Source organism: Lipotes vexillifer, unplaced genomic scaffold, assembly GCF_000442215.2.
Source record: "Lipotes vexillifer unplaced genomic scaffold, Lipotes_vexillifer_v1.1 scaffold98, whole genome shotgun sequence".
Lineage (NCBI taxonomy): Eukaryota > Metazoa > Chordata > Mammalia > Artiodactyla > Lipotidae > Lipotes > Lipotes vexillifer.
The window spans coordinates 2,412,371-2,424,811 of NW_006799611.1; the positions used below are offsets into that span (position 1 = coordinate 2,412,371).

The 12,441-nt window shown below is 50.7% G+C and overlaps 1 protein-coding gene across 4 annotated transcripts in view; it reads left to right on the forward strand.

Moving 5' to 3' along the window:
* SPTAN1 (spectrin alpha, non-erythrocytic 1) overlaps positions 1–12,441 on the forward strand; it is a 60,394-nt gene that overhangs the window by 21,388 nt on the left and 26,565 nt on the right. For 2 of the 4 annotated variants that reach the window (XM_007471784.1, XM_007471785.1), the window contains exons 12-26: positions 347–457; positions 1,021–1,098; positions 1,210–1,365; positions 1,578–1,782; positions 2,543–2,724; positions 3,083–3,326; positions 3,530–3,652; positions 4,234–4,451; positions 5,217–5,309; positions 5,609–5,743; positions 6,812–6,960; positions 8,048–8,107; positions 9,217–9,415; positions 11,454–11,558; positions 11,993–12,016. In XM_007471784.1, the coding sequence (XP_007471846.1) occupies positions 347–457; positions 1,021–1,098; positions 1,210–1,365; positions 1,578–1,782; positions 2,543–2,724; positions 3,083–3,326; positions 3,530–3,652; positions 4,234–4,451; positions 5,217–5,309; positions 5,609–5,743; positions 6,812–6,960; positions 8,048–8,107; positions 9,217–9,415; positions 11,454–11,558; positions 11,993–12,016 (2,082 nt within the window). The remainder of the gene's footprint in view (positions 1–346; positions 458–1,020; positions 1,099–1,209; positions 1,366–1,577; positions 1,783–2,542; positions 2,725–3,082; positions 3,327–3,529; positions 3,653–4,233; positions 4,452–5,216; positions 5,310–5,608; positions 5,744–6,811; positions 6,961–8,047; positions 8,108–9,216; positions 9,416–11,453; positions 11,559–11,992; positions 12,017–12,441) is intronic. The other 2 variants (XM_007471787.1, XM_007471786.1) reach the window with 1 other exon arrangement.

The window sequence follows — 12,441 nt, forward strand, 5'->3', positions numbered from 1 at the left end:
AAAAGGCCCCAGTTTTTCAGGAGAGTGTGATGGCACGAAGTGTTTTGTTAAAGAGATTTTGTTTCTTTAGAACATAGCATTATGCGTAATTTAGATCTAATAGAAGCAACGGAAGCTGTTGGAAAAAAGTTTCAGTGGAATGTGGAATAAGGATTTCATGCTCTTGTTGGATTAGTTTTAAGGGAATCTGAAGAGGTTTCTGGCTTTCTGGGGGAGATCTGAAGGTTTAATAGCCATAGAACTTCTTTCCTTCTTTTTGTCCTTCTGCCAGAATAGCCTTTGCTTTCCAGCCTTAGGAGGTGAAAGGAATCAGACATTATCTCAACACTTTGTTTCCTTTTGTAAGGCGTTCCTGTTGAATGAAGACCTGGGAGATTCCTTGGATAGCGTGGAAGCGCTTCTCAAGAAGCACGAGGACTTCGAGAAATCCCTCAGTGCCCAGGAGGAGAAGATTACAGTAAGGTCCCTCCTTGCTGTCAGTGCTTCAAACAATCATGAGAGTCAGCAGAGGTCTCGTCTTGTTCCAAAAGGTTCCTGAGCAGATTCAGTGAAGGCTCTGGGTGCTTAAAGTCTCACGGTGATGATTGACCACCTTGTTGGAGACACAGCACGACTTCTAGAATGAAGTCATTTTCTTGATGTAAACCTCCAAGTTGAGATTACCGTCCTCTAAAAGTAATTAAGAATTAATGTAAGAGATATTTTCCTATTGAACACAGACCTTAGAAGTAGGAATTGAAAGGCTGTTGACCCATATCTGACTCGGTCAGTTCCTGCTGTGACGTTAGCTGAAGCTAACGTGTCCAGTCCTGAGTGAAGCTAGCATAACTCTATGCCCTCTAAGAACATCAAGCAAAAACTCAACAGTTGAGGGATAAAGATTGTCATAGCAAACCTCAGAGTGAGAACCTTGACCTGTGTTCAGGTCTAGAGCATTCCGTGCCCTGTTGTGCACTTTCCTCTGGGGGCCAAGCTGTGGAAGAGTCGCTCACCAGTGAAGAACCTTATTCTTCTTCCTAGGCCTTAGACGAGTTTGCCACCAAACTAATTCAGAGCAACCACTATGCGATGGAAGAGGTGGCGACTCGCCGAGATGCGGTAAGTGTGCAGCCTCTTTACACACCTCCTTTCTGTCCGTGGGTGGCTCTTCTGAGCCCGATCTGCTTGGGGGGTAAGAGCTGGAGATAGACAGCAAGCCTTGCCTTCCAGCTGTTGAGCCGCCGCAACGCCCTTCACGAGAGAGCCATGTATCGCCGGGCCCAGCTGGCTGATTCCTTCCACTTGCAGCAGTTTTTCCGTGACTCTGATGAGCTCAAGAGTTGGGTCAATGAGAAGATGAAAACCGCCACGGACGAAGCTTATAAAGTAATGTCCTGTTAGCATTGCCATGTAGCACTTGGTTAGTAAGCTAAACACAACACTCACAGATAAATAAATCGGAAATTTCAAAATAAACACTATTTAACGTAAGCTGGTCGTTTTATACGTCCCCCTGTAAAGATAAGTGGGAGGGTAATGCAGCGTAACTTGATGTCCTTAGGTTCAAGATAGAACCCCCTTCTTCCTTTCCTTGGCAGGACCCATCCAACCTGCAAGGGAAAGTACAGAAACATCAAGCTTTTGAGGCTGAGCTCTCGGCAAACCAGAGCCGCATTGACGCCCTGGAGAAAGCCGGGCAAAAGCTGATTGACGTCAACCACTATGCCAAGGACGAGGTGGCAGCTCGAATGAATGAGGTCATCAGTTTGTGGAAGAAACTGCTGGAGGCCACGGAACTAAAAGGTGAGAGGAGGGCTTCCCTGGTGGCGCAGTGGTTGAGAGTCCACCTGCCGATGCAGGGGACACGGGTTTGTGCCCCGGTCTGAGAAGATCCCACATGCCACGGAGCGGCTGGGCCCGTGAGCCATGGCCGCTGAGCCTGCGCGTCCGGAGCCTGTGCTCCGCGACGGGAGAGGCCACAACAGTGAGAGGCCCACGTACCGAAAAAAAAAAAAAAGTGAGAGGAGGTGTGCATGGGGTTACGGGAGGCCATTTGGGGAATTAAATCTTCCTCCCTCGTTCCGTGTTTTGGGGACATGTGCCACCCAGGCAAGCTGAGCTGGGTGACCTGGGCACTCGGGGCTCACTTCCTGGGTAGGAGTCACCTGCCCTGGCTGGGTTCCTGATGCTTTGCTAATTTGGTGGATGTGGTTGAGCGTGCTGGTCAGGGAGGGCAGGGAGCCTGAGTGAGAAGGGGATGATTTGGTCTTTGGGCCTGACTGAATTGGACCTCATCACTGAAAGTCAGATCTCAACCAGGAGCCAAGGGCACTTAACCATTCGCCAGCCCCTATCCCATGGGGGTTAGAAGGCTTCTTAAACGACTTCCACTTCAGCATCTAAAAGGTAGAGCAGAGGTTGCGGTTTTTCTTTACCCTCTTGATAGCAGTGACGCTGTAACTAGCATCCTGCCCCGTGGTCCTTCTGCGAGGTGCCATTGTTGAGAGCACACTGGCAGAAGGAGAGTGTTAACTAATGAAATCAAACTTGCCTCCGTGACTAGGAATAAAGCTCCGTGAGGCTAACCAGCAGCAGCAGTTTAATCGCAACGTCGAGGACATCGAACTGTGGCTGTACGAAGTGGAAGGTCACCTGGCTTCGGACGATTACGGCAAAGACCTTACCAATGTGCAGAACCTCCAGAAGAAGCACGCCCTGCTGGAGGCCGATGTGGCAGCACACCAGGTACGGTGACCTGGGCGCGGCTTTTGGGCCAGTGAGCACAGGAGTGAGAGTGGCCAGTCAGTCAAGAGCAGCTGGTGTGGGGAGGGATGAAGTGTGTTGATTTTCTTAGAGAACCACGTGTGCACCATATGCTTCTGTCCAAATTAGACTGCCTTCCCTTGGACCTTTCTGGGATCCCAGAACGAGGGGAAACCGTGGCAGAGAGAATGCTCTCGGGTATGGGAAAAGAGCCGTGTTATGTTTTCTCGGTATGTGAGCAGACCACACCGGAAGTAATAAAAGTCAGCCTAGAAATGTCCGGAACATATTTGCCCCACGCTGGGCCAGGCTTTCAAGACTCTGCCCTACCTGTTCCCAGGATCGAATCGATGGCATCACCATCCAGGCCCGCCAGTTCCAGGATGCTGGCCACTTTGATGCTGAAAACATCAAGAAGAAGCAGGAAGCCCTGGTGGCCCGCTATGAGGCTCTCAAGGAGCCCATGATTGCCCGGAAGCAGAAGCTGGCAGATTCTCTGCGTTTGCAGCAGCTCTTCCGTGATGTCGAGGATGAGGAGACATGGATTCGAGAGAAAGAACCCATTGCTGCGTCCACCAACAGAGGTCAGCCTCCCGCCATCAGACAGGAATCCAGTTGGGAAAGGGCTCTACCCTTATGGCAGGAAGGGGACCAGTGTCAGAACGAGCAAGGAGGTCAAGTTTAAGTTGAACTGGAAGTTTAGGTGAACCGTGGTGGAAGCCGAGTGACGGTTATGCTGCCTCTTCTCTTGATGGCTTGGGTGACTTGGGAGTGGTTTCTCTTTCAGGCAAAGATTTAATTGGAGTCCAGAATCTGCTAAAGAAACACCAAGCCCTACAAGCAGAGATTGCCGGACACGAGCCCCGCATCAAAGCAGTTACACAGAAGGGGAACGCCATGGTGGATGAAGGTGAGTGTCGTCAGAAAAGTGGCTTCACTCTCATTCCTCACGGCGCTCCTCTTGGAAGGCTGAGTGCGTGGACCCGAGTCAGGCTGGGCTGTAGGGTTGAAGACCGTCCCCACTCTCTCCTGACTGTGACTTTGACTTGCCCATAACCTCTCTGAGCTGAACTTGTTACCTGTGAGGTGGGGATGATATCACCTGCTCCCACAGGTGTGAGGATTAAACGAGGTCAGACACTGAGGAGCCTGAGACGGTGCCCGGCAAGTGGGAGTCTCCGTGACTGGGAGCTGGGGGAGTTGGGGGAGTGGGGGTGGTTATTTTTATTGTTTCTTTATGATAACATCGCTGACGCCAACTAGGGATACCTGCTTCTTAGAGTCTAGATAGACTTAATGGTTTGAGGAGGCAGAAGACAAGCAGATCTGTTGGGCTGGAACCTGGACCTCTCGTAAAACCGAAAATATGAAGGGGCCTGGCTCCCCAAGATGTAGTGTCGTAGGTGCTGCGAGCGCACAGAGGACGTTTTTGTCCTGTTGCGACGTGTCCACCTACTTCTCGTTGTCCTCCCTCCCCTGCCCGCCTCGCAGGCCATTTTGCTGCAGAGGACGTGAAGGCCAAGCTCCACGAGCTGAACCAGAAGTGGGAGTCGCTGAAATCCAAGGCCTCCCAGCGGCGGCAGGACCTGGAGGACTCGCTGCAGGCCCAGCAGTACTTTGCCGACGCCAACGAGGCCGAGTCGTGGATGCGGGAGAAGGAGCCCATCGTTGGCAGCACCGACTACGGGAAGGACGAGGACTCGGCTGAGGTGAGGCGAGCTGGGGGCTGCCGGGCTGGGGCTGGTTAGGAGAATGACCATGTGGGAGGTGCAGCCTCACGGTTGTCGCCCTTCGAAGTGTTTCAGCGTCTTTTTTCCCTTTTTACTATGGAAATTCAGTCATACTGAAAGAAGAGAGGAGACGGCCTTTCACCGTCAGCCGTGACCATCTCTCCGTTCTTGTTTCATCTTTCCTCCCCCATCTGTGTACACATACGTACATAAACACAGTTGTTTGTTAGTCATCTTTTTTGGGGGGACCCCTTAAATTTTATTCATAAAGGTCTAGGTGTAGCCGTGTGCCTACCCCTTCTCTTGCCAGTCTTCACAAAAACCACAGTGAGCTGAATATTGACACGACCTGAGATGATTTTTGGAAGTGGCAGTAGGGGAAAATGCAGAAGCACCGAGTGCGGTGGGGAGCGGGCTTCCCTGGACGAGGGAGCTGCCACTTGTCGGGAATGTTTATTTCTTAGGATGGGGGTGGATCCGCTGTACGTGTGATGTTGTTCTTTATGTCCCTTCATGTGTTTCAGGGGTTGCATAGTTAAGCGTGTAAAGGCAGGCTGAAAAGATTGTAGTAGAAATCACAGTATTTCCTCCAAATTAAATGTTTATCAAAAAGGGGGAGAGAGTGGAGGACTGATCAGGTCGCCGGGTAACTAAACAGATTTCAGAGGCAGGTGGCGTGTGGGAGAGGCAGCAGGGCGGCTCTGGCTTCTTGCTCAGGGTCGCCGTGTGTTATTTTGGTTCCAGGCTCTGCTAAAGAAACACGAGGCTTTGATGTCGGATCTCAGCGCTTATGGCAGCAGCATCCAGGCTCTGCGAGAGCAGGCCCAGTCATGCCGGGTGAGTGTGGCTTCCGTTCAGCAGCTGCGAGTTCCCTGGGGGCTGGGGGGCCGGGGAAGATGAAGGACCCGGATGCGGCCAGCAGATGTCACGGTCCTAGGTGTTGTTCTTGTGACCTTAAACATCCCAAGACAGCTGAACTTCCTGAATCAGATTTTGTTGGTAGCTCCAGAGAAGAACTCTCACAAAGGCGGGTCTGGTAAATTTGGGACAGCTGTGGAAGCTGGAGTCCGCCGTGGGCTTAGGTGGCGCACCGGGGACATCCTGTCATTTTGTCTGCCCTTCCTTTGGACTTTTAGCAACAAGTGGCCCCCATGGATGACGAGACCGGGAAGGAGCTGGTTTTGGCGCTCTACGACTATCAGGAGAAGAGCCCTCGAGAGGTCACCATGAAGAAAGGAGATATCCTCACCTTGCTCAACAGCACCAACAAGGCAAGTGCAGAAAGAGGCCGTGGGCGGGTCTCCATCAGCACCACCAGTTTCGCTCAGTTGGGTGTCTTGGGAGTGTGTCTTTCCAGGATGAGGCTGGTTTCGAATTTGAAGACTTTAGTTCCCTGGTCCACCTCCCACTTCATACAGGTTTATCCTGTTTTTCCTGTGATCAAGATGACCACTCTTGTTTCCTTGAATACCCGGAAGCTAGTGTAATGACCCACCCTCTCAAGGGTAGCTTTTTTCACCATTGAAAAAAATTCCAAGTGGAATTTTTTTCTCTCTTGGACCAAAGTCTGCTCCTCTGTAGCTTGTACCTGTTGGTTCTAGGCTGTACGACTACAGCAGACAGTTGAAGACGGCGCCAGCGTCACCCCGTAGGCTCCATCTTCTCAAAGTTAAACGCTGCCTGGTTCATCAGCGTTTCTCGCCTGACACATTCTGGTTTGGCAGTGTCCCTGGAGTGAGTCTGTGGTCCTCCACGTGTCATAGGACTGATCCCCAAAGAGCCTGCCTCCCCTCCTGGTCTAGGCTGGGCAAGTGTCCTCGGCCTGGCCGTTGTCAAGAACCTCCTGTTCCCACACCCTCAGCTTACCCCAGTCGTGGGAGTTTGAGAAAACCTGACTGGTGTCTTTATGTTGACTCTCACCCTCAACTAACCATCCGGTCTGACCGATGTGCTCAACAGCAGCATCGTCCAGTAGAACTCTCTGTGGTGGTGGCTGTTTCATGTCTGCGTTGGCCCTACAGTAGCTGCCAACCGCAGGTGGTTGTGACGTGCTTCACATGTGGCAAGTGCAGCTGCCTTTTTATTTAATTTCACTTAACTTACGTAAGCGTGGCTTGTGGCTGCAGTATTAGCGCAGTTGCAGGGCGTCTACGCGAAGAGAAGGCTGGCCTTCCTGCCCCGAGTCATCAGGGCTGCACTGTGACCGTCTGCATACTTGGCACGTCACGGGATTCTCTTGCCGTGATTAGAGCTTTCTTTTGTATGCACACAGGCCTTCTGGGATTCTTCCTTCCTCAGGGGAGGAATTGGCTTTCAGGTCTCTCTTTTTTTCCCCTTAGGACTGGTGGAAAGTGGAGGTGAACGATCGTCAGGGTTTCGTGCCGGCCGCGTACGTGAAGAAGCTGGACCCTGCGCAGTCGGCCTCCCGGGAGAACCTCCTGGAGGAGCAGGGCAGCATCGCGTTGCGGCAGGAGCAGATCGACAACCAGTAAGGGTCTCGCCATCAGGCACGAAGGGCCCAGCACCGCTTGGGGCTTAGTCTGTGTCACGCATGGGCTGAGGTTTAGGCAGCGTCCCAAGGCTCCGGAGCAAATGCTCTTATGATGCCTGTCTGCACTCAAGAGCACACTCTTCCTGCCTTTCCCAAGTCGCTTCTAACCCACAGAACTCTGTCGGAACCTAAGATCCCTGACCCGTGCCTTTGTTTTCCATTGTTTTGTTGTCTTCCCCTGCATCGGCAAGTTTCTTTTCCTAGACATTTGCTAATTATCACCATCTCAGCCTTTGTCCTCCGGGTCAGGAGATGTTCTTGAAATTGGGTTTTTAGCTGTTCCACACCCGTCCTGCTCTGCCCTTTGTAAAAGGCCGCGTAGAGAGCGTCTCGTCTATCGACTTTGTGCTCTGAGAATGGAGTGTATTTTTTATGAAACGGCTCTGTTCTCTTTCCTGTAGCTAAGCCCCCATAAAGACCTATGTCCCTCCTTTAGGGCATATCTTACTCTGCTAATGAAATCAGAAGCTTTAGACACTTGGGAGAGATCCAGAAAATACATCCTCACTAGAGTTTAGAATAATAGAACTCTTCTGACCCTGATGATCCCCGCGAAGATCGGTTATTTATACACTTAATTAGACGTTTTCTGTTACTGTTAAGACAAGAATGAGAGGTTTTGGCCTGGATCATAAATACGAGAGCAAAAAAGTGGACCAGATATCTGACTACAGTTGCGTGTTAGCCCTCGGGAGAATCTCTTCCTCGGGGCGGTCACTGTATCCCCTGGCCTGGCTCTGCGAAGTGACCAGTGTTTCTAGCACAGGAACATATACTGCCTTAAGCGTGGCAGACATCAGGAAAATGAAGGTGAACTAACCCTCTAATTTAATTTGATTTTCCTGCTCTTTCCTTGCCGTGATTTTACTCCCGGCCTGGCCTGCTTCCAAGAGCTCTTGAATGACTCCCTAATTTTCCCGACTCAAAGCCTTCGCCGTCACAGCACCCATCGGAGCCGCCGCCTTCCATCCCTGTGGATTAACCCACTAATCCGTGCGTGCTTTTGCTGTGCCCCTCTGTGCAGGACGCGCGTAACTAAGGAGGCCGGCAGCGTGTCTCTGCGTATGAAACAGGTGGAAGAACTGTGAGTAGGCCGGAAGCTCCGCCAAGCGCCGCCCTTGGCTCCCCGTCCATCCTCCCGCTGCCGCTTCTCTCGAAGGCGCTCGTGGGTCCAGGAAGGCGAGGGGCGGGAGGGGCCCGTCTCCGGCAGCAGCTTTCGCTCACAAGGGAAGGGGATTGGGTGAAGCTGTGTCGGCTGTGGCCGCTTCTCTCGTTGGTTGCTTCTGTGCAGCTGTGTGTTCAGAGTGTTGTTGGTTCCCCTGCTGGTGGCTTTTGTGCTGGACCAGCCACTCTCAGCAGACCCGGAGGCCGATGATGCCGTAGCCCTCAGTAGGCAGGAAACCACGTGCCTCGTAAAGTGCTCTGATACTTGGTAGTTCGTTCCTTTTTTATTTCACTTTTGGAAGCTTAGAATAGATTCTAGATTTTTTGTTTTTTGAATTTTAACTCAGTTGTACTAAGTTTGTCATTTTCACATCTCTAAAGATACCAGAAGTTCAGTCTTTTGTATTTTAGTTCCCAAGGGTGAGAGTGTCATTTGCGTCTTCATAAGAAACGTTCAGCTAACGAAATGTGATTTATGTGATTTCTCCTTCTGAAGTGGCCAAAACTCTCTGAGAAATAAATGTATTATTTTTAGAAACAGTAGAGATTTCCTACTGTTCCGGAGATACTAAAATCCTATATGAGGCTATTTAAGATAGCTCAGCATACCTTCCCCCACCGCCTGGGGGCTGCTGGCAGAATCATACGGCAGGAGAACAAGCCCTCTGTATACATTACGCGCAGCAAGTTCATCTCATCTCGCAGCTGTAGTCGCATGGATCCTGTGGTGGTGTGCCAAACGCTTGGTTTCGGTCCTTTGTGGTTGTGATGTCAGTGCGCACGTGGCTGGGCATGAGTGTACCGGGCCACCCAGCCACCCAGTTGTGAACAGTGCAGTGTGTGCTTGTCCCTGACGTTGTCTGTGGGTGCTCGGGGTCTTCATCTGCCTTCCGATACTTTGTCACCAGGGCATCATCGTTACCGACTCGCAGCCTGGGACCCACATCTTGGAGAGAGCTGGTAGTTTGCCACTGTAGGAAGCTAACTGTCTCCCCTGCCCCCTCTTGTCACCCTCTCGAATTACATCAGGTACCGTTCCTTGCTGGAACTGGGGGAGAAGCGTAAAGGCATGCTGGAGAAGAGCTGTAAGAAGTTTATGCTGTTCCGTGAAGCGAATGAGCTACAGCAGTGGATCACCGAGAAGGAAGCGGCCCTGACGAGCGAGGAGGTCGGCGCAGACTTGGAGCAGGTCGAGGTGCTGCAGAAGAAGTTCGATGACTTCCAGAAGGTGCGGGAAGTTGCCCGGGGACTCGGTTCTCTTGATTTCTGACTGCGGATTTACCAGAATGAAAATTCGGTGACTTTATTCCTTCATCTCTGTAGCCATTTTTAGACGAGTTGAATCGAAACTTTTCTCACACCAGTCTAGTTTTGAGGAAATACATGCAGTTTTTTCTACATGTTGCTTTAAGAACTTTCCTAGGGCTTCCCTGGTGGCGCAGTGGTTGAGAGTCTGCCTGCCAGTGCAGCGGACACGGGTCCGAACCCTGGTCTGGGAGGATCCCACATGCCGCGGAGCAACAAGGGCCGTGCGCCACAACCACTGAGCCTGCGCGTCTGGCTCCTGTGCTGCGCAACAGGAGGGGCCGCAACAGTGAGAGGCCCGCGCACCGCGATGAAGAGTGGCCCCCACTCGCCGCAACTAGAGAAAGCCCTTGCACAGAAACCAAGACCCAACACAGCCAAAAATAAATAAATAAATAAATAAAAAGAATCAGATTTATATTTAAAAAAAAAGAACTTTCCTAAACCTGACACACAAACGTGTAAAAGTAGATTTTCTAATTGGGGTTAAATTCACGTAACATAGAGTTAACCATTTTAAAGGGTACAATTCAGAAACACTTATTTCATTCACAGTGTTGCCCTACTATCCCTTCTGTCTAGTTCCGAAACATTTTTTATCACTTTAAAGGAGACCACAGACCCATTAAGCAGCCACTCCTTATCCCCCTCTCCCCTCCCCCGCAGCACCTGGCAGCCACCGAGCTGCTTCTTGTCTCTGGATTTATGTATTCTGGACATTTCCTGTAAATGGAATCATAGATCATGTACTTTATGACTGACAGCTTTCACGGAGCATAACGTTGTCGAGGTTCATCCTTGTAGATGGATCAGTGATCTGTTAACTGTTTATGGCTAATGTTCCATGGTGTGTATATACCACATCCTGTTTATCCATTCCTCGGTTTAAAAGTATTCTTGGGACTTCCCTGGCGGTCCAGTGGTTAAGACTCTGCACTCCCAATGCAGGGGGTGTGGGTTCAATCCCCAGTCAGGGAACTAAGACCCCCGCATGTCACACGGTATGGCCAAATAAAAAAGTATTCTTATAACCAATTCAGATGGGTTGAGGGGCTTTTCTCCCAGAGTGGCTAGCATTAAAATTTCATCACAGTTCTGACATGTGTCCTGTCCCCCACAAAGAAAGGTTTTTAAAATATCTCCAACCAGGGCTTCCCTGGTGGTGCAGTGGTTGAGAGTCCACCTGCTGATGCAGGGGACACGGGTTCGTGCCCCGGTCCGGGAGGATCCCACATGCTGCGGAGCGGCTGGGCCCGTGAGCCATGGCCGCTGAGCCTGCGCATCTGGAGCCTGTGCTCCGCAACGGGAGAGGCCACAACGGTGAGAGGCCCGCGTACCGCAAAAAAAAAAAAAAAAAAAAATCTCCAACCAGAATAATGGATTTTCTTTTAATTAATTAATTAATTAATTAATTTATGGCTGCGTTGGGTCTTCGCTGTTGTGCGTGGGCTTTTTTCTAGCTGCGGCGAGCGGGGGCTACTCTTCGTTGTGTTGCGTGGGCTTCTCATTGCGGTGGCTTCTCTTGTTGCGGAGCATGGGCTCTATGTGTGTGGGCTTCAGTAGTTGCGGCACACAGGCTCAGTAGTTACGGCTTGCGGGCTTAGTTGCTCTGCGACATGTGGGATCTTCCTAGACCAGGGCTTCAACCCGTGTCCCCTGCCTTGGCAGGTGGATTCTTAACCACTGCACCATCAGGGGAGTCCCAATAATGGATTATTATTAACCGCAGGTAGCTCAGTAAACATGAGACAGACCGTCTCCGATGCCTTGCTGTTTTCTTACTTCCTTGGTGGTGACAGTCAGCATTTTCTGATTTAGGTGACCGTCAAGGAGTAGAAAAACTATTTGTAAGAAACCTATCGGACAGAAATTTATATATTCAAACCATAGTTTATGAGTACCTGTTGCTCTTCTTCGAATTGCTGTTGTGGGTTTTAGTTATTATGTCTTTTTCTTTGAAGGATCTCAAGGCCAACGAGTCACGGCTGAAGGACATTAACAAGGTGGCTGAAGACCTGGAGTCCGAAGGTCTCATGGCGGAGGAGGTGCAGGCAGTACAGCAGCAGGTGGGGGTCTGGCCCCTGCACGGTGTCTGTTAAGGAAGCAGCTTGGCCCCCCCTCCATCCCGCGTAGCCTAGCACGCGTGCTCCGCAGCGCGGAGCGCGGCCAGGCCGCAGGCGCTCTGTGTGACCTGCACTGTCTTGGTGACCTTTGACGGGAGGGAGGAACAGCTCTCCTCCTCATGCCCATTCAATATTGTGGAAGTTGTTGAATGTTTCTTTAGCCCTTAACTAGTAATAAATTCATGCAGTTCCTTAAATAAAGAAAAGGTATTACATAGAAACACTTGGTCTCTCTGTAGACCTTAAGAAGTTCCTCTGGCCAGTCAGGCTGCCTTCCTTTTTGTAATTCTCTCCACGTTTGACGTGACAGTGATGAGTGTAACTCAGAAGTCTGTATTTCCTCTAATAATAGAACCGGTTTTCTTCTCTGCTTCTAGGAGGTGTATGGCGCGATGCCCAGGGTAAGTGTCCGGTGCCCCGTGTGGAACTTGAACTTGAGAAGGATTAGCTCTTGGGAAGAGTATAAAGTCAAGAGCCTCATAAGGATTTCTGTTCTTGAACCTCAAGAGATGCCTTTTGTGTGTAAAAATCTGTGGAAAAGAAATAGCAGAAGTTGGTCTCTATTTGCCATCGTCCAAAGATCAAAAGAGTTTTTCTCTGTTCAGTTACCTAGAACTTTTTCCACAGCAGTTCTTTTTTTTTTTTTTTTTTTAACATCTTGATTGGAGTATAATTGCTTTACAATGGCATGTTAGTTTCTGCTTTACAACAAAGTGCATCAGTTATATATATACATATGTGCCCATACCTCCTCCCTGTTGCGTCTCCCTCCCTATCCCCCCCCCCCCCCCCCCCCCCCCCCCCCCCCCACCCCCCCCCCCCCCCC